The 21,786-nt window shown below is 44.4% G+C and overlaps 2 protein-coding genes across 2 annotated transcripts in view; both read right to left on the bottom strand.

Annotated features, from left to right (window-relative positions):
- Positions 1 to 21,786, bottom strand: part of LOC311062195 (uncharacterized protein) — a 137,701-nt gene that overhangs the window by 30,071 nt on the left and 85,844 nt on the right. The gene's annotated exons all lie outside the window — the stretch shown is intronic.
- The window catches only part of LOC311062196 (uncharacterized protein), a 35,564-nt gene that overhangs the window by 3,971 nt on the left and 9,807 nt on the right, over positions 1 to 21,786 (bottom strand). The window contains exons 4-7 of the mRNA XM_084081064.1: positions 19,270 to 19,388; positions 4,481 to 4,655; positions 3,144 to 3,281; positions 2,639 to 2,779 (exon numbers count right to left, since the gene is read on the bottom strand). Coding sequence (XP_083937190.1) covers positions 2,639 to 2,779; positions 3,144 to 3,281; positions 4,481 to 4,655; positions 19,270 to 19,388 — 573 coding nt within the window. The remainder of the gene's footprint in view (positions 1 to 2,638; positions 2,780 to 3,143; positions 3,282 to 4,480; positions 4,656 to 19,269; positions 19,389 to 21,786) is intronic.

The following is a 21,786-nucleotide window of genomic DNA, read 5'->3' as shown; positions in this document are numbered from 1 at the left end:
AAGAGAAGACAGAACACTCTGTATAATTCTGAGGTATAATTCTGAGATGTAATCGAATGTATTACGTGAATATATTGTAAAACATGTTAAAGCGTAAAATGGTGTCTTATAAACCCATGAGGGTTGGGCACTTTGTGTGCAGGACACAGAAATAAAATTATCTATATATATATCTATATTATACAAAACAAATAATAGACTGTAAGAGTCTTTCTATGCCTACACTAACACTAAACGAACAACCTAACATGGAACTGAACAAACATATATATAGACACAGGGGTAACAGGACACAGGTGCAATCAACAGACAAATCAAGAGATGATAGGCAGAGGGAGGAGACAACTAATAATCACCGGGAGGTGAGACAAGGCAGGAGAACAGTAACTAGCCAGACGGGAAGGCACAGAACAATACTACAAAATAAAGGTACACAACATCAGGGCAAAAGGCAACAACAGAGTAACATAAATACAATTGGAACTATACTACATAATATAAGTACAGAAAACCAAGGCAAAAGGGCAACAGAGTTACAACAATACAAGACAAATACAGAACATAAAGAACAACGGCCTAAACAGGCCTAAATAACAGCCCTTAAGAGTCCAACACCATATATGGGCATTCAAGGTGCAAGGGCTGCGGGGCGGAGCGTGACACAGTGAGTCATTTCAAGGTAAAACATTAACTAGGAAAAACCTACTCTTCCTGGAGTCGGGTAGTCCCTCCCCTGAATGCGTAAAACATAAAGAAACCTGCAACACACATACAGTAGGGCGCTGTCGTTCAGTCAAGGATGTATGGAAGCATTTCTTGAAGTTATCATTATTATAATTAATAATAATAATAATAATAATAATAATAATAATAATAGTAGCTTGAATTGATATAGTGCCTTTCATAAACCCCAAGGACGCTGTACATAAAAAACACTGACCAACCAACAAACACTACTTTACTAATTTATGTTCAAATGTAATAATCAGTCTACGTACATTAGTGCTGTGAGTTTTCCTCTATAATCCCATTCGAATTTCATTGCTTCATTATTTTTCTAAAATATTCAAATATTTTATTTAATTATATAAACTAATTTATAGTTGTACAATAATAAACACCCACATGCACACATACACATGCTATAATAACAGGCTTAACAAAATAGTGAAACCAGCTATATTAGTTTAGGGTTAAGTTCATTTATTTTCAGGTTTTTTGATAAGAGTAGAGATATTAGGCTATAACTTCTTACCGCGCGTCCGAGGAATAGACGCAGCTCGTAGAGTAACGTAACCTGGCCAGTGGCTAACGACGTTGGCCCTGCAGTTCGTCCTCTTACAACAGTACGTTGAATAAATTCCACTGATTTATCAGTGCGATTTGGATGACTGGTTAGTGGAAACACCCCGGTCACACTTGCTATGCATGCCATGTCTAAAATGCATTATCTGTTACTCATAAGAACTCATAAATATTCATAATGCTTTATAACAATAATCATAACACATTATAAAGCATTCTATAATTACTTATAAGGTCAAGTATATATGTATTGTGATACAGTATGCCTATAACACTGTATACTTACAGTCACTGTTAAAATGCATTATACTGTAATTATAAGTCACTATAAGTGGTCATGGTTGGTTTAAAAGATTATAGAGACAATTATAATAATTTACGTTCTAAGTCATCATTAAATGCTTTATAATGATTATTGTTATAAAGCATCAAGAGCATTGATGAGTTCTTATAACTATAATTATACAGTGTTATAAGCAGATTGTAAGTATGTTTACGATGCATCATAGACATGGGATGCATGGCAAATGTTACCACTCAAACTTTATTGTTGATCATGCGTGACGTGATGAAAGCATTTGTCTTCATTATATTCGTTACTCAGTACATTTATGAAAAAAAAATCAAAAAATACAAAAACATTTAAACAACATTCGAATATTATTAATTAAATTTATATTCGATTCCCGAATTGCGTTCTGACAGCACTAATGTGCATTGTGAGTGTGTAGCCTTATTGGAATGTAGTGTATACTGAGTATCCAGTGACCTGTCGCCTGGACCTGTTACCCATGCTACTAAACATGCCACCATGGGTTCTTGTCAGTACAGATAGATCTGTGTGTGCTTCTTAGTTGCACACAGAGTGGCAGGTGGTTAATATGGTGTAGCGACTCCACAAAAGACCCGCAAAAGACCCAGTAAGTTGCTCATCCAGGGGAGCTAGCTCTCTTGGCGTTGCTTGCTACCTGCCGGTCTGCAGAGTTGGAGATCGGAGTTCGATTCCAGCTCGGTGCGTGAAACGTTACAATAGTAACCTCTGCTGATGTCACTGATGATCACTCTGACAACGTCACTCTGAAACATCACAGGTGTGAGAGACCCTGTGATGTCACAAGCTCATGCGGTGTAACCGTGACAGAAGTTAATGATCAAAAACAACCTGCTTTTTCAAAGCACGTACTGTATGTATCACTTCAAATAGGCAACATAATGTAGATAAAGATAAACTATTAAGCGTCTGGTTTTTTTTCATCTACTCAGGTTCAGATTAGGACAACAATGTGCTTCATCTTTGGAGAGCAGCGTGTGTGTGTGGGTTCAGTGCCCTTACCTGCTAAGATGGTCCCCAATGGAGCCATCCAGCATACCGGCATGTAAGACCAGGAGAAGCCCCAATCCACGTCTGGGATCTTATTGAAGTTGGCAGCCGTCATTCCAGTATAGATGGACATAATCAGCACTATAACAAAAGCTAGGAAATGTGGGAGACCAGGTGTTACAAAATTATCAATCATTGTACAGTATGTATGTGTGTGTGTGTGTGTGTGTGTGTGTGTGTGTGTGTGTGTGTGTGTGTGTGTGTGTGCGTGTGCGTGTGCGTGTGCGTGTGCGTGTGCGTGTGCGTGCGTGCGTGCGTGCGTGCGTGCGTGCGTGCGTGCGTGCGTGCGTGCGTGCGTGTGTTTGAGTACACTTTAAAATCCTCAGTATTAATTTGACTCTGAAAGTGTAGAAATGGACCCTTACTTTGAGACCGACAAGGCTTAATTTGTACCCACTCAGAAATAAGTTAACACAGATTTTGTGTACCTACTGTACATGTGTGTGTGAATACTCACTGGATAAAAGGAACAGAATCCCTGCAGCGAATGAGGGCTTTGACCTCTGGATACATGACTTTACACCAATGATGATGCCAATGATGCATAACAGGCCATTAAGGAGTAGAAAGAAGCCCATGGCTTTGAGTTGTGTTGCTGGTGGTGGAGACAGACGGGGGGGGGGGGGGGGGGGGGGGACATCGAACAAATAAGCAGTGATGAGCAGATGACATCCTGACATCTTTTGTTAATAAATCAGGTGTCTGCACAGTAAAATCCTCAGTGTGAATTTAACTCTGAGAGTGTACAAATGTAACAAATGTGTACAAATGTGTACAAAATGGAACAATTGTGTGTAAGCAGGGTGTTCCACTAGACAACACAATGTCCAGCTGGGTCAAAAAAGTGGCTACGTGCGTAATGATTTCTCAACAAGCCGGTATAGGCTCAAAACACAATGTCCAGCTGGGTCAAAAAAGTGGCTACGTGCGTAATGATTTCTCAACAAGCCGGTATAGGCTCAAAACATCACGTCCAATGATAAAATGGAATGGAACCGATACATTTTAAAGCTTTGGAGCATGACCCAGTGTGCAGACGTTATTCTTTTTGGATTCTGAACTCAGCACCTGGTTTTTAGTGAGTCGATCTGCGTGCTTTATTGTTTGTTTCTTCAACAAGCGGGGATCTGCGCTCCGAGGAGCTCATTTTTTTGTCACTAGCTCTGGTCCAGAACATTAGCAAGTTATAATGCTCTGGTCTGGACCAGAGCTACTTTGTCGCTACCAGTAGATTTCTTTTTTCATGGCCAGAATGAATGCGGGGCAGGTTAACAGGGGACCACATCTACAACCTACCGGTTGTTGCAGCCATTATGCTGCAACAACCGACATGGGAAGCGATGGAAGAGGGTCTCAACCAGGATATGGGCATCTTGGCTACCTACCTCCGCAGGTGGTGCCTGCAGCTCAGTACTGGAAAAAGGAACTGAATGGGATCGTTAACAACAAGCGCCTGGAATTCCAACAAGACCCAAATTACCTCAGCGTATACACCTTGATAGGACCCTTTCCTTCAATCAACACCTAGAAGGTGACATCAAGGGTCCCACTTATCCAATGAGACGTTTAAGTGGATAAGTGGTACAAGCTGGGGAGCTGGAGCTGGTACAAGCTGAGGAGCCTCGACCAAGACATTGCGAATTTCCGTGCAATCCCTTGTCTTCTCTGCAGCTGAATACTGTGCTCCTAAACGCTCTCCGGATTATAACCAGCTGCCTGAAGCTCACCCCTGTGTCCCAATAAATGACCACAATTGGAAATAGACAGTTTTCCTGTGAAGTTTCTAGGACATACCATTTTGCTGATTTTGCAGATTGTGACATGTTGTGCCATTGCAGCAGTATCCCCTCCACATGCCTGAGTGGCAAGACGATGTATTATCCCCCGTGTACTGCACCCAGTAGTCGGTTGCCGTGGCGACCACCAGCAGGACGGTCCCTGTGGTGGCACAGAGTAGACTCCCTCCGATCTTCCATCTGTCACAGAAGAGAGGTACAGGAGATAGGACAAACGTGAAATGCGTGAGGCAGAGGCACAGTTTTTTGAACATGTCAGTGTGATGGCAACATTACACACAACCTTAAAAAAGCTACTGTATATGAAGAGCTCAATGTGATTGTACTGTAATTGCATGACTACTGTATAGGCAGTCAGTCATGTATTAGTAATAGTAACCATAGTGCAGTTAGTGGTCACATTCACACACACACACACACACACACACACACACACACACACACACACACACACACACACACACACACACACACACACACACACACACACACACACTTGATTGATTTATGATGAAACCACCAAAGGGAAAGAGATAGCATGGCAGAGGATCACACAGGCAGAAGTATACATTTTAAATGTATACTTCAGGCATTAGGATAAACAGAAGGGAAGAAGAATGCAAAAATAAGGATGCGATTGCCATAAAACTGCAATGAAAGCTGTGTGGAGCTGACAATAGGTACAGTAACAAATACATCAGATAACAGGGGGTATTGCACAACGGGGGGAGCATGTATTCCCAACTTGAACGGTTCCCGACATGCATGGCCCAGAGTATCAATACATTTGGCTTAGGGGCCTTTTACATCTCAATGTTAATGGGTGCAATTTGTCCCAAATATGTGACGTCATGTGACTTTCGTGTTGTCTTGTTTGGCCCCTGGGTGCTACACGTGGTCCCTGGTGTGGCTTTTCTGACAGAAATCACTGTAAAGATGTTTTGAAACAAACATACAGAGCCAACCAATAAGACAAAACTAAATATCAAGCAGTTAACATGAACATTCTGTAAAAACATGTTCAGGTTAGATACAAAGAGGCTGGCTGCTGTAATCCATCTGAGCTAAGCTAAGTAAGTAGGATTATAGCTCTGGTGTCCATTTACACATTATTACAACAGTACTGGTCCAACACAGGAGCCTGGGGTAAGCTTACCTTGTTATATCTGGAAATTGATGGTTGATGGACAGTGATGCAAGGAAAAAGAGAAGGAGAGAGAGTCAGTGAGAGTGATGCTTCCAACCAGGATGGAGAGACATTCAAAGACATTATGTCCTGGGCCTATTTTATAAAAAAGTAATACAATCATGACTACAACTAATTTCTATTATGACGGGCCTTGAAAGAGCACGGGCCTTGAAAGAGGGTAGGACCCTAGGACCCTAGGACCTGGAAGCCTAGAGCAGGCAGCGGCAGTATAGTATATGGGAAGGGGAGATCCCGTGGGGATCCCGTGGGAATCAAACTACTTACTGCTATTATTGCACTTTAGAATCTCTTGTGCTATGGTGAGAATTGTGTGGACTCCAGAGCTCAAGCATTAAACAAAGCCTAGGAGGAGTTTTAAGGTTCATTGGCCCACATTTATCAATCTATAGTGACTTTGACTTGCCCGCTCAAATCTCACATCTGGTCTAAGGTCGTGTACGCTTAGGCTATACCAGTTGTTTCAATTGTAGACATGCGGTGCAGCATTGTGTGGCAATCTGACAGGCATTTAAACATTATGCAGCAGCCAACATTCAATTAAAATGATGTAACCGAACATCTTAAGTAGCTATAGTAAGTATCCCTCACATAAATAGGTTACGGGGTTAGCAGGTGACATAATTACAACCGAGGTATTAAAAACAATCTATTAGGTTGGTGCTTAATCAGCCACCCATTTAAACGGGAGTTTAAAGCTTTAACAGTTATTCAGATGTCTCGACATTTGGCTTTATTAAGACTTACAGTACAGCATATGCAAGAGCATTTTCATTTTGCAAACAGCAATACACGGACATCTCCAGGGCGTACGCACGGGACAGTCATATAATTGGTGCTGGATGAAATTCATATTCAAGACATATTCCAATCATAACAGACTACATTTTGGTGTGATTTGTGTAGTTTGACAAATAGTATTCCCACATGGTAGGCTATATGATAATCCCACTCGCAAACAATAGTAGAACTATAAGTGCATGTCCACAGTCTGCCACAAATACGCATGGCCAGGGCCACGGTGGAATGTGTTCGGGCTTCAGATGGATCAAGGGGGGACTCGACTGTCCCTAGGCTACATGCTGCCCCGCCAGTTAAAGTGTCAGACATCTGTGGGGTTGTGCGCAATATTGCTTTAATATCATTGCATCAACGGAGTGCCATTTAAAGTTCAGAGGGCCGTGGACACAGTCCCAACTCGTGACTGCACGACAGGGTATTGATAGCCTAAACTTTGAATTTATTTGCAGTTATTAAGTTATATTCTTTGCTGGATATTAAGACTCATTGGATTTCACTGTATTTTGTCACATTTATCAATCTGTATTTTGTTCAAATGTCGGGTTTTGTACTGTGATTTGATGTGCACACGTGCGCTGACACTGAAAATCAATTAGACAGACAGCTGCTTGTTGACTTGTTCATACTGTCACTCTCGTTAGTACATCATTTACATAATATACAGGTAGGCAACAACAGTCTAATTACATTTCCGTTTCATTTAACTACGCTGGTGACGTTAACCAGCAACTCTCTCTCTCACTCGCTCTCCCCCTCTCTGTCAAAAGCGTTTCTTGGCTTCCACTTTAAGATAGAATATAGGCTCGAAATCAAACCTACCACTGGTTATATGTGCAGTGATTCACTTGTTGTGCAATAAGAATTTGGAATCTCAACCAGACAACTAACTGGTGGTGTCTACCGTATTGACAGGTAGATAGTGCTGAGGAGAAACAGTGAAATCAGCTGGGGCAGTGCAGGCGGGGGCATCAAGGCCACTTTGGCCATAAGACTTGTCATTTTTCGAGGGGCACACAGACAAAGAGAGGGGCAACGAGTAGCCTCGAGTGGCCAGACTCACTGCGTAGATATGAGTCTGGTGCTTCTATGAGGACGTTTTTTTTCCCCAAGGGGCGGGATCAAAAGAATGGCTCTGCACGCAATTGGTTAGACCTACAACCAACTACCAGTTACAGTCTCCCATATTTGAGTACTGGGCCCTGATTGGTCACCCCAGACTTCGGGAGCAGGAAATGGATTCACAACGGAGCGGTGCCAGACCCAAATCGCAGAGGGCAATTCTTTATTACACTGGCAGATTCGTCTGGTCCCAGGCTAGGCATTGAGGGCCATGGCCATCATGGCTGCCGTGAAATTCCTGCCCTGACGCAGATACAAATCAATAATGAAATTTTCTCTGACCCTCTACTCATTTCCCAAGCATTCAATAATCATGTCTCCCCTATCTGTGGTTCCCAAAGCACAAACTCCTATGTTACAGCTGGTTCCCCAAAGTTAATTACTCATAAAGGTTATTTTTCTTTTAAGAAAATTCTGCCTATTCATTGTACCTTCACAATGATGAATGTTGCTTAATTTTCGTTTGTGTGCAGTGTGTGCAACCTAAGTCGCAACCTCTAACCCCCTTGGTCAACTGGTGTTGGTACAGACACAAACATGTCACTTATGCTTTTTAATGGTGCTGTTAAATAAAATTGTAACTTGATGTTCACTCAAATTGCCAAATAGAATACTCTCTAACCTATGTGTGAGGATATTTGGTTACAACAAGCAGCGTAAATCCATGTGGTTTTGCAAAGTCATTACATCCCTCGGTTAATGGAATATTAGCAAGTGTCTGTATAGGCCTATCTTAGTTTTTTTTTGGGAAATGTGTATGGGCTATTTAATAGCCTAATAGTTGTTTCATAAGACAACAAGACTTCGAGTGTAAAAAACATATATGGATGTCAGTTGGAATGTTATCTTATAAATGGAATATTAGATCGGTTTTAATATGATTGTAACCCCTGGGTAATTTCCCCAGCGTTAATATGTGCCTAATTCAAAACCTTAGAATTAGACAGTTCAGGTATTAAGTCAACAGGTCTGTAAAAGCTAGTACCGCTTTAAGAGATCAGTCTAACCTGTGTTCCGTTTAACTACCTCTGATTGGTCTCTATGATGGTCCATCACTTTCAAAGCCTATGATTGGTTGGGGGGCGGGACGAGTGGAGATGTGTGTGTGCTTAACCAAGTTTGCAGAGAGCAGTTTGGTGTGTGTCAGAGGAACGCACATTTTGTGTATGAAAACAGGAGAATTACGTGCGAACAGTAACATTTAGTGTTTAAGTTTGAATGAGTAGTTTGACCTGTATTGACAGTGATTCATTTGTGTCCTGTTTTGGAGTAAAGTCAAGTCTTGTTTTAACGTTACTGCAGTAAGCAGGCGTCGAGAGTTCCACTGTTTGTTAGCTTCATGCTAGCGGCGCTAACGTTTGAGTGGAGCAGCAACCACGTGAACTTTTGGAATATAAAGTACTTTCGGACACTGTGTTCGGTCGGGAGACCTAGACTCGTCTACAGAGACCCAGATTAGCGCCACTGCGACCAGGAAAGCTGGGTGCACTTCTGGCGTCGTGGGATTGATTGATTGATTGATTGATGTACTTTATTTAGTAAGACATGAGAACAGTACATGACAGTACATAACAGTACATGGAAGTACAAATTCGCAATACAAGGTCTACTAAACTGGATAGCTCAGTTAAGCACGTAGCTTGTTTAAGATGAGATCCCCATGCACACAAATCATGTTGACATATAAGAGACAGACAGATATACACACTACTATACAGAATGTCATACAATCAGTTTACAGGTTACTGGTATGAAGGGTGAAAAATATGTACAAAAAAGAAAGAGAGGGGGGGGGGGGGTTAGGTTAGGACATGGGGTAGGTTAGGACTTGGACAGGGGCCATTTTTGAATTGCAGCCTCCTGAAGGTGTATCTTTAGGGCATTTTTGAAAGTGAGTAGGGTTTTGCACTCCTTTACTCCTTTTGGTAGGGCATTCCACATTTTAGATGAATAGCATGAGAAAGAGTTCATTCCCTTTGTTGTGCCAAATCTGGGTTGAACATGGTTTGTGGAGCTGCCTCTGGTGTTATGATCATGGACTTGATTAACATTTTGGAAGTATTTTGACAAATACAGGGGGATCCCAATGTTGTGGTGTATCTTGAAGACCAGGCCCATAGCAAGTTGCTGTACTCTGTCCTCAACCCTAAGCCATCCAAGCCTAGCAAAATGATCAGGGGTTAGATGGGTTTTGTAATTGAGGCCAAGAAGTAGCCTTACAAGTTTGTTTTGGGATGTTTGGAGCCTTGTTTTTAGGGCCTTGGAGGTGTTGTGATACCATGAAGTGCATGCATAATCATAATGACCTTGTATGAGGGCCCCTATAAGAATCTTCAGAGTATTCTTACTGACTTTACGAACAAGCCTCCACATCCTCCGTGTTATTTTGTGGACCTTTTTGATCGTCTTTTCAGCGTTTTTGTCACCTGAGAGGTTTGCCTCCAAGATGGAACCCAGGTAGGTAATTTCCTCCTTTCTTGTGATAACATTTTCACCCACTTTGATCGTGAAACTCTCAGCCTTTCTAAGGTTAGGGTTGGACCCAAAGAGGATGGATTCAGTTTTACCCAGGTGTAATGAGAGTTTGTTGTCGGAGAGCCAGATGCAGATCTTGTTGAGTTCAGTGCTGAGAGTTTTCTCAACCTGCAGCCTGTCCCTGTCCGAGACCAGATCTGGAAAGACCAGTCATCTTGTCCACTGAAAAGTGCTGTGTGTGGAACGGCCGTACTAGACAATGAACGTTTATCATATCGTTGGGTGAGTAACCCTGTGACACTCGGGCTCACGTGAGTGAAGAGGCTTCTCCACTCTGGTCGCACACCAGCGTCAATCAGGCCTGCAACGGGGTTATTTTTGTTAATGGTTATGCCGGCTTTTTATTTGTTTATTTCATGAGTGGGCCCACTACTGTACAAGGTATATTTGTGATGGTTTAAGTTCATTTGCATCCTTTCTGTGAATGGGAGTGTTTACATAGGACTTTTGGGAAAGCAGTTATTTAAGTTATAGCTAAAAAGGGTGTTTACATAAAACAATTAAAGGTATAAATAAGGTGATATTGTATTTCTTCCGGTAGAATTAAAAGGTTTGTTTATTTCATAATTTACTGTGCCAAGAGCCAAGTTAAAATAGTAATTCATTCCTTAGGTTACTCAGGTATTTAAAAGGTTTAAGGCCTCTGCATTATTTAGTATAAGGTCTACAGGCTTTGGCCTGTTAAGGTATATATTTAAAGGGGCACTTCCTAAGTGTTCTAAGTTTTTGATGCCACTGCACTGTTTATAGTTATTTCATAACTGTATATGTTTTGCACTATTTCCCAGAGGTAAAAGTAAGAGTGGTATTGGGTTTGAACCCACTTTGTTGTATTGTGGTTCCTAATAGGGACAGTTAGGGACAGAGGTATCAACTTTGGTGGTCATTTAACATACACGGGGCGGTTGTGTTGGAAGAGAACCCTACCAGGGCTGTGTTACCCCTTGCATGGGGCACATTTAAGGTTACTGACCCATAGTATATTCTTTTATTGCTAAAAGGTGAATAAATATACACTTATACAACCTACCTTGTGGTCCTTTAAAAGCAAAATAAAAGTGAGGGGTTTAATGTGTTCTTATCAGGGGTCAAATAATAGTCACATCGTACAATCAATACTATAAGTTTATAGTTGCATGTTTAAGAGTTACAAGTCAGAACTCAGGCACTGTCTGTTAAGGTCATCAGCACCGAGGCAGCGTTACATAAATGGAGGCACCGCTGGGATGATTGATTTATTCTGTGACTTGCATTTAACAGTACCCCAGAAATAAGTTTAAAAGTAAACTGTCCCCATTTTTTTCTCAAAATGGCCCGCCCCGTAGACCCCCAGTTAATCACAGAATTAGTTGCTTGGTGCAACGAAGTTGGAATAAATCCAGCCTATTCCTTTGCTTTAAGTGGCATGCCAAAAGACACGGACATTGCCGATGTTGAGAGCACGGCTGAAACTGTCAAAGCTTTTGGAAGAGTACGAGTAAGAGCCAATAAGTTCATGTCTCACCTGGACAGTGAAGTAATGCTATGCGAATGTCGCTGCCTTGTTGACCCTGCTGTGGCTCCCCTTGAATTGACTCCCCTGGCTGGTGGAGCTGCCTGGAAGGTAACAATAGTACCAGCTGGCCCAGCCCCAGAGGATGAGTTCACAAGCAAACTAAGGAAACTACTGGAAACCGAAGGCAAGACATTTGATGATGTTCAAGCTCTCCTCACTCAGGGACCCCCAATCCAGCAAGAGGATTCACCAGCCTCTATTATTCGAGCTGTTGGAGACTTGCTGGCCCAAACTATGCGTCCTACACCAGATAACAATGCGTTCAGGCGCTTGCGGGTCTACTCAGGTGTAGTCCCCACACCAGCCGGCGAAGAGTCTCATGATAACTGGCTGGAGCAAGCCAAGCTAATGACAGAGGAATGTGACTGCTCTGATAAAGAAAAACGCAAACGCATAGTGGAGAGCTTGAAAGGCCCAGCCCTAGAGATTATTCAAGCAGTAAGATACAATGACCCTGGAGCTGGTGCTGAAGAGTATTTGGACGCTTTGGAGAACGCATTTGGAACCTCGGAAACAGGTGAAGACCTCTATTTCACCTTTAGGTCCATGAGGCAAAGACCCACAGAGAGACTTTCAGAATTCCTGAGAAGGTTGGAGAACCAGCTCACTAAAGTTGTACAGAAAGGTGGCCTAGCTCGCAGCCAGCGGGACCGTGCCAGGCTGGAGCAGCTTCTCCGAGGTGCGGTTGAATCCGACATCATGCTCCTCAAGTTGCGGCTTAGGGAACGGAAAGGCAACCCTCCCACATTCATGCAACTGTTGAATGAAATTCGTGGGGAGGAAGACCATGAGGCTGCTCGACAAAGTTTGAACTCTACGGTACGCCAGGTTCGTGCATCTGATGGCGTTAAAGTTAAGCCTTCTGATATGGATGACATGAAAGGTCAAATAAAAGAACTTCAGTCCTTAGTTTTACAGCTGACAGTGGGAGGACAGGAGTCCCCCAATCTAAGCACAGAGCCTACTACAACCAAGAGAAGCAGGGATGCTGAGCATCAAGATGATTCTGAGGTTGAAGCATTGAGAAGGCAAGTAACAAGCCTGCAGAGCCAAATCAGTGTACTGACAGTAACCAACAGCACAATGGCTACACCTAATGAAGGAAAAACAAGGAACTACCGGTTTGACAAACCTGCACCTAAAGAAGGACCAAAATCGCCTAGAGGAGGAGAGGCGTTTTACTGCTACCGATGTGGAGAGGAGGGTCACATAGCCACAAACTGTGGGGCTCCAGAGAATCCCCAAAAGGTGATCAGGAAACTGCTACAATCAATGCAAAGGCTCAAACACAACCAGAAAGGCTCTGCAACCGAAAAGGAGGGGAGTGGATCTGTCAAAAAGAGCAACCTTGAGACTCCGGGGACAGCCAGTTTCCCCCCTGGTCTAATAGGCGAGTCCTCATTTGGAACTGTGAAAATTGAGGGAAATCAGTGCACTGCTCTGATGGACAGTGGCTCCAACGTCTCTATAATCTTTGAGGGCTGGTATGCACAACACCTGTCACACATTCCCATTCACCCCATTTCCAACTTGGGCCTGTGGGGCCTGAGCCAGTCAAGCTACCCATACAGAGGCTTTGTGGCAGTGGAGGTGGTTTTTCTCGATGATGATGGCCAGAGTGCCCCAAAACTAGTGTTGGCATTGGTGTGCCCTGAAGCCAATGGACCTGAACAGGTTCCTGTCATCATTGGAACCAATGCCAGGTCATACACACACGAGCCTAAAGTCAAGCACGCTGCCGCCAGAGGAGAGACAGCACAGGCATGGCGCGTGAGTGCACACGCACCTGAAGACCCAGTGGCCGTAATAAAGTGGGCAGGCCCAGGTCCACTTACCATTTCCCCTGGAACTGAACGCCATGCTATGTGCAGAGTGACTACCAAAATGTCACTTCGGGGCAATGTTCTCCTGATAGAGACCCCATTTAGCGGCGCACTCCCAGCTGGAGTCTTAATGCCGCCATGTGTCCTGCTACCCTGGGAGATGGATGTGAACCGTTTCTCAGTGGTTCTTAGGAATGAATCCTTGAAGTCAAAGTCCCTTCCAAAGGGAACAGTCATTGCACATGTTCACAAAGCTGACATAGCCACCGAAGTTAAACTAGACAAAACCCCTCTAAAATCCATTGACCCCACACTCTTTAATTTTGGCAGTTCCCCTATTCCGGCAATGTGGAAAGAGAGGTTGGCAGACAAGCTGTCCGAAAAACCTGGAGTTTTCTCACTGGAGGAGTGGGATGTCGGGTTGGCCAAAGAGGTTGAGCATAATATTCGGCTTAGTGACTCTCGTCCTTTCCGAGAGCGCGTCCGCCGTCTGGCACCAGCCGAAATTGACGATGTCCGCCGACATCTGCAGGAGCTCCTCGCCACTGGCATCATCAAGGAGTCACGCAGCCCCTATGCCTCCCCCATAGTAATAGCCCGAAAGAAAAATGGCAAGATCCGAATGTGCATTGATTATCGCACTCTCAATTCCCGTACCATACCTGACCAATACACTCTACCTCGAATTGACGACGCCTTAGCCTGTCTCACAGGTTGCAAATGGTTCTCTGTGCTGGACCTCCGTAGTGGATACTATCAAATCGCCATGTCAGAAGAAGACAAAGAGAAAACGGCATTCATATGTCCACTTGGATTCTACCAGTTCGAGCGCATGCCTCAAGGCATAACCGGAGCCCCCGCCACTTTTCAGAGGCTTATGGAAAGGGCGGTGGGGGACATGAACCTTCTGCAGTGTCTCGTCTACCTCGATGACATCATCGTGTTTGGAAGAACATTAGAGGAACACGAAGAGCGCCTGTTAAAGGTCCTTGACCGCTTAGAAGAGTATGGCCTCAAGCTTTCAATTGACAAATGTCAGTTTTGCCAACCCCAAGTAAAATATGTGGGACACATAGTGTCTGAAGCCGGGATAGCCACCGACCCCGATAAAGTAGCAGCGGTGGCGCAGTGGAAGCCGCCTACCAACCTTAAGAGTTTACAATCCTATCTGGGGTTCTGTGGCTACTACAGGAAGTTCATAGAGGGATACTCCTCTATAGTCCGCCCACTAACCGAATTGACTAAAGGCTATCCACCAGTGCAGCGAGGAAGGAAAGCATCTAAAGCCAAATCTGAATACTTCCAGGTTTCTGAGCCGTTTGGAAAGCGCTGGACACCTGCCTGCACTGAAGCCTTCCAAAAGATAATGCATAGCCTTACTCATGCCCCAGTACTTGCCTTTGCAGATCCCTACAAACCCTACATCCTCCACGTCGATGCTAGCTTGGATGGTCTTGGGGCTGTACTGAACCAAGAATACCCGGAGGGGTTACGACCCGTAGCTTTCGCCAGCCGGAAGCTAAGCCAAGCTGAACGCAACTACCCTATACACCAACTAGAGTTTCTCTCCTTGAAGTGGGCAGTTGTGGATAAATTTCACGACTACCTTTACGGGGCCAGATTCAGTGTGAGAACGGACAACAACCCGGTCACATATGTACTGTCTTCAGCGAAGTTAAATGCGGCCGGGCATCGGTGGTTGGCAGCTCTCACCACTTATGATTTCGACATTATCTACAAGCCTGGCCGAGACAACGTGGATGCTGATTGGTTGTCCAGAAATGCCATGGACACTGAAGAAGGTTGGAAGCACATACCATTGGCTGGTGTCAAAGCCATCTGTAGGCAGACACGCGTCTCTCATTCTCCAAACTATCCCAACCGGCTGATAGATCAGCTTGGAGCTTCGCCGGATGCTATTCCGGAGGCTTACGCCTTTCCCAGCCAGTTGGTGCAAAGTCCTTTGGAGCTCCTGAGTCAGGACCAACTACGAAAAGCCCAGGACGTAGATCCTGTCATTGGCGTGGCCAAACAGGGCTTAAAGAATGGAACATGGCCTCCAACCACAAGAAGTAAAGATCCAGATGTTTCGCTATTGGCCCGGGAAGCGCCCAAACTGGTAGTGAAAAGTGGGCTGTTGTACAGGAGGATCATGAGACCATCTGGAATCGAAGCACTACAGTTTGTCCTACCAAGTGACTACAGACTCACTGTTCTCAAGTCCCTGCATGATGATGCAGGTCATCTGGGAGTGGAGAGGATCACTGCCCTTACAAAAGACAGATTCTATTGGCCCAGAATGGCTTCAGACATTGTGCAGTACATAAAGACTTGTGGTAGATGTGTGGCCCGTAAGACGCTGCCTCACAAGGCGGCTACCTTGCACCAGATTACCAGCAGTGGCCCTATGGACTTGGTTTGCATGGACTTCCTGTCCATTGAGCCAGATTCAAGAGGAACTGCGAATGTCTTAGTGGTTACCGACCACTTCACGCGATACGCTCAAGCCTTCACCACCAAGGATCAACGTGCCTCGACCGTAGCCAAGGTCTTGGTGGAGAAGTTCTTTGTACACTATGGCCTGCCTGCTCGCATCCACTCCGACCAGGGTCGCGATTTTGAGAGCCGCCTTATCAAGGAGCTCCTTGGAATGTTGGGCATAAAGAAGTCAAGAACATCCCCTTATCATCCACAAGGTGACCCGCAACCAGAGCGGTTTAACCGCACCCTTCTTTCTATGCTGGGAACCCTCAACCCTGCACAGAAACAGAAGTGGAGCCAGCACGTGAGCTTGCTGGTACATGCGTACAACTGCAGCCGTAATGACGCCACTGGTTACTCGCCCTACTACTTAATGTTTGGCCGAGAGGCAAGGCTTCCAGTTGACGTGTGTTTCGGTACATCACCAGATGGCGAAGATGAAACCACCTACCTACAGTATGTGGACCAGATGAGAGCTGAATTGAAGCATGCTTATCAACTGGCAGTTGATGCCGCTAACCAATTACACAACCGGAATAAGAGACGTTATGATGCCAGTGTGAGAAACCAGGTTCTAGAGAAAGGAGACCGAGTTCTTACTCGGGCCACAGGACTGAAAGGGAAGCATAAACTGAGTGATCGATGGTTTTCAATCCCGTATGTCATCATTGAGAAGCTCCCTAACATCCCAGTGTACCGGGTAAAACCGGAGAGTGGAAGATGCATTGTGAAAACCCTTCACCGTGACCATCTCCTCCCTATAGGATGTCTGGTCAGGCTCTCGAATGGTCCTGAAGAGACCAATGTACCTCGTCGACCGGCCACCCGAGCAGTCCCAGAAGTGGACACGCAAGAGGATGAAAAAGAAGAAGAGGAAGCAGAACAATCTGAAGGGTCAGATTATGAAGATGAGCGTTCTGTGTACGTTACAAATTACGCAAAAAGTGTCTCTGAGACACTAAAGCCCTTTGAGCAACGGCTGAGTCGAGCCTTACATCAGAACAATGTTCCTCACGTTCCGGACGAAGTTCTGGATGCGTCAGACAGCGAGTCTGACCAACTTCATACAGAAGAAGAGGAGATCGAGAATGTGGCACAACTAGAGGACCCTGTACGGGTCACAGGACTTGAAGGAGAAGACGTGACAGACGTCTGCACTGAAAGATTGGCAGATGGAGCTACAGAAGTCTTCTCTGCCCCACGTCCTAAGAGGGAGGTAAAGCCAGTCACTCGACTAACCTACGATGCCCTTGGCCATTCTGTCGACCAGCCAGTGGTCGTGGTACACCGTGGAATGAGGATATCCATCAGCAGAAACACAGACACTTCCCTTTTTATATGCCCTGCCCTTTTCCAAGCCCCAAGTCCATACTCCCCACCTATGGCCACATATCCCTGTCTGAAGTATTTGTTACGTTAAAGTCTGATGGGGACATTCAGACGTTTAGAAGGGGGAGCCTGTAACCCCTGGGTAATTTCCCCAGCGTTAATATGTGCCTAATTCAAAACCTTAGAATTAGACAGTTCAGGTATTAAGTCAACAGGTCTGTAAAAGCTAGTACCGCTTTAAGAGATCAGTCTAACCTGTGTTCCGTTTAACTACCTCTGATTGGTCTCTATGATGGTCCATCACTTTCAAAGCCTATGATTGGTTGGGGGGCGGGACGAGTGGAGATGTGTGTGTGCTTAACCAAGTTTGCAGAGAGCAGTTTGGTGTGTGTCAGAGGAACGCACATTTTGTGTATGAAAACAGGAGAATTACGTGCGAACAGTAACATTTAGTGTTTAAGTTTGAATGAGTAGTTTGACCTGTATTGACAGTGATTCATTTGTGTCCTGTTTTGGAGTAAAGTCAAGTCTTGTTTTAACGTTACTGCAGTAAGCAGGCGTCGAGAGTTCCACTGTTTGTTAGCTTCATGCTAGCGGCGCTAACGTTTGAGTGGAGCAGCAACCACGTGAACTTTTGGAATATAAAGTACTTTCGGACACTGTGTTCGGTCGGGAGACCTAGACTCGTCTACAGAGACCCAGATTAGCGCCACTGCGACCAGGAAAGCTGGGTGCACTTCTGGCGTCGTGGGAAAGACCAGTCATCTTGTCCACTGAAAAGTGCTGTGTGTGGAACGGCCGTACTAGACAATGAACGTTTATCATATCGTTGGGTGAGTAACCCTGTGACACTCGGGCTCACGTGAGTGAAGAGGCTTCTCCACTCTGGTCGCACACCAGCGTCAATCAGGCCTGCAACAGGGTTATTTTTGTTAATGGTTATGCCGGCTTTTTATTTGTTTATTTCATGAGTGGGCCCACTACTGTACAAGGTATATTTGTGATGGTTTAAGTTCATTTGCATCCTTTCTGTGAATGGGAGTGTTTACATAGGACTTTTGGGAAAGCAGTTATTTAAGTTATAGCTAAAAAGGGTGTTTACATAAAACAATTAAAGGTATAAATAAGGTGATATTGTATTTCTTCCGGTAGAATTAAAAGGTTTGTTTATTTCATAATTTACTGTGCCAAGAGCCAAGTTAAAATAGTAATTCATTCCTTAGGTTACTCAGGTATTTAAAAGGTTTAAGGCCTCTGCATTATTTAGTATAAGGTCTACAGGCTTTGGCCTGTTAAGGTATATATTTAAAGGGGCACTTCCTAAGTGTTCTAAGTTTTTGATGCCACTGCACTGTTTATAGTTATTTCATAACTGTATATGTTTTGCACTATTTCCCAGAGGTAAAAGTAAGAGTGGTATTGGGTTTGAACCCACTTTGTTGTATTGTGGTTCCTAATAGGGACAGTTAGGGACAGAGGTATCAACTTTGGTGGTCATTTAACATACACGGGGCGGTTGTGTTGGAAGAGAACCCTACCAGGGCTGTGTTACCCCTTGCATGGGGCACATTTAAGGTTACTGACCCATAGTATATTCTTTTATTGCTAAAAGGTGAATAAATATACACTTATACAACCTACCTTGTGGTCCTTTAAAAGCAAAATAAAAGTGAGGGGTTTAATGTGTTCTTATCAGGGGTCAAATAATAGTCACATCGTACAATCAATACTATAAGTTTATAGTTGCATGTTTAAGAGTTACAAGTCAGAACTCAGGCACTGTCTGTTAAGGTCATCAGCACCGAGGCAGCGTTACATGATGTAGACTATGTTTATGACCCTGTTTTAACACAGTATGTGAAGCACATAATAGAATACTACAGACTACAGGTAAATAGTGTGAACAGACCAGACAGTTTCATCAGTTCATTGAAGACATCTATTAATAAAGTCAGCTTACCTTCAGTTTCAGACACTTCTATACTTGTATGTGTTGAACTTGAGCTTGGCAATAGTGGTTCAACGTCTGTATCTTCATGCTGGTCTGGTGTAACAACTATTGTGTCAGAAAAGAAGACAGACTTGTGTAAGCAACCCAGTAATACCTGGCAGTAATTATCATGGTATTAAACTGATTACATTTCTGTTTAACAAGGTAATTAACTGTTGTCTACAGCCAGTTTATCTGCAGCAGGAAAGACAACCTGTCAGGATCTGTTGCCTTGTACCTTTATGTTGTAGTAGTGTTTCCTGTTTTACCTAGTCACCGTTACCTGTGTTGTCTCACCTCCCTGTGACGGGACGTCACTTGTCCCGGGTAAAGGGAAGATGTATATAAAATATATTGTTTTCTGTGCGGCTGCGTGCCTATGTGTTTGTGTGCTGTATGCGAAGGGCACTAGGACCCTGGGGGTGCCACTTAGTTGACAGGGCAGGCACAGTGTGAGCGCTTGCGTGTGTGTATGCGTGTGCTTGTGTGAGATTTCCTCAGGTGGGCGGGTACATTAGTGTGTGTGTGGGAAAATGTGCGCTGGTGGCCGTGAGCGTGGAAGAGGAGATAGAGCCCTCCTAAAAAGAAAAGACTTTGTTCTTAAAACAAACAGTGGGAAGAAAAATGTTAAGCCTGTGAGTGGAGATGTGTCCAGAGTCAGACTACAGAGCCTTCTGCACCTTGTGTCAGAGCTCTGTAGCACGTTAGAACTCCCTCTAACACTATGGACCAGAGCTACTGTGTGTCAGTATAGTTAGTTAAACACGGACTGAGCTACAACAGCATGGACTGCACACTAACAAGCTGAACAGTGCCATGTTGAATGCATGTTTTGCACGTCTTACATCTTAATGTTAGGAGTTTGCAGTCAGGGACGAAGATGGATGAGATCAAAGTCTTAGTCAAATTCATTCAAGTTGGTGTCTTTTGTGCTGGTGAAAACAACCTTGATTCTAGCATCAGTGATTCTGAAGTACACATTACAGTACATTAAAAATCATTCTCTTTCACCAACCCCAAGGTGGGGTTGGTGAAAGGGCCTACTCTGTATGGAGTTTGCATGTTCTCCCCGTGTCTCCTAGGGTAGTTAATGCCCTCACAAAAACATGCAGTAATCCTGGTCGCTATACCACCTCCCCCATGACAGCCGGGGCGCCTGATTGAGGGGAAAGGAACTGGTTGGAATAACGTGTTCCTTCCACGCGCTACGTCCAACCAGGGAAACTCCCCCCTGTCAGGTGACAAGAAGCTCAGTAGGCTCTCATACATTGAAGGAGGCATGAGCTCGGCTCTGGGCTCCCTAGGCTGGCTGGGGGAGTGTAGCGCCCAGGATCACTTAGATAATTGGTACCGGGTGAAAAAGGGTTACAAATACGTGGGATAAAAAAAATAAAAATAGTAAAGAAATCATTCTCTTGTAAAGGAAAGACCGTAACCCTAATGGTCCTTTTAGGATCTTCTTGAACATGTCCCAATTTCATGGAGAGAGAATGTATTTTAACTAGAGGACTTCTAGTAGCCGGCAATACAGCCTATATACTATACTATATACTATTAAGTGAGACACACACACGTGCACGCACGCACGCACGCACGCACACACGCACGCACGCACGCACGCACGCACGCACGCACGCACGCACGCACGCACGCACACACACACACACACACACACACACACACACACAAACACACACACACACACACACACACACACACACACACACACACACACACACACACACACACGCTGTCACTGCAGGGGACGGAGGGCAGGCAGTACTTTTCCAAACAGAGAAGGGAGTTTACAATAAAGGAAGTAGGCTCAATTACCGTTTTGCAACGGAAAAAGTTAACAACACACACACACACACACGCACGCACGCACGCACGCACGCACACACACACACACACACACACACACACACACACACACACACACACACACACACACACACACACACACACACACACACACACACACACACACACACACACACACACACCTGGTGGAATGGAGAGGGGTGCACACACACACACACACACACACACACACACACACACACACACACACACACACACACACACACACGCGCACACACACACACACACACACACACACACACACACACACACACACACACACACACACACACACACACACACACCTGGTGGAATGGAGAGGGGTGTGCGCTCACACACACACACACACACACACACACATGCCACTGTGATGATGTGTTTGCAAAGAAATGAGAAAACACACACACACACACACACATACAACGTACACTAGGGGTGTGCCGATATATCGTCCCACGATATATCGCGATACGTTTTCGTGACGATATGTATCGTTTTGGGGAAAAAAAATATCGTTTTGAATTTTTTTTTTTTTTTTTTTTTTTTTTCTTTTTTTTTTTTTTACAATCATTATAATCAGGCATGCAAACAGCCCCGAGGT

This window comes from Gymnoscopelus microlampas, assembly GCF_963454915.1.
Source record: "Gymnoscopelus microlampas genome assembly, chromosome: 15".
Taxonomy (NCBI): Eukaryota; Metazoa; Chordata; class Actinopteri; order Myctophiformes; family Myctophidae; genus Gymnoscopelus; species Gymnoscopelus microlampas.
Note: the sequence above shows the minus strand (reverse complement) of the source record. Positions and strands in the feature narration are given on the sequence as shown.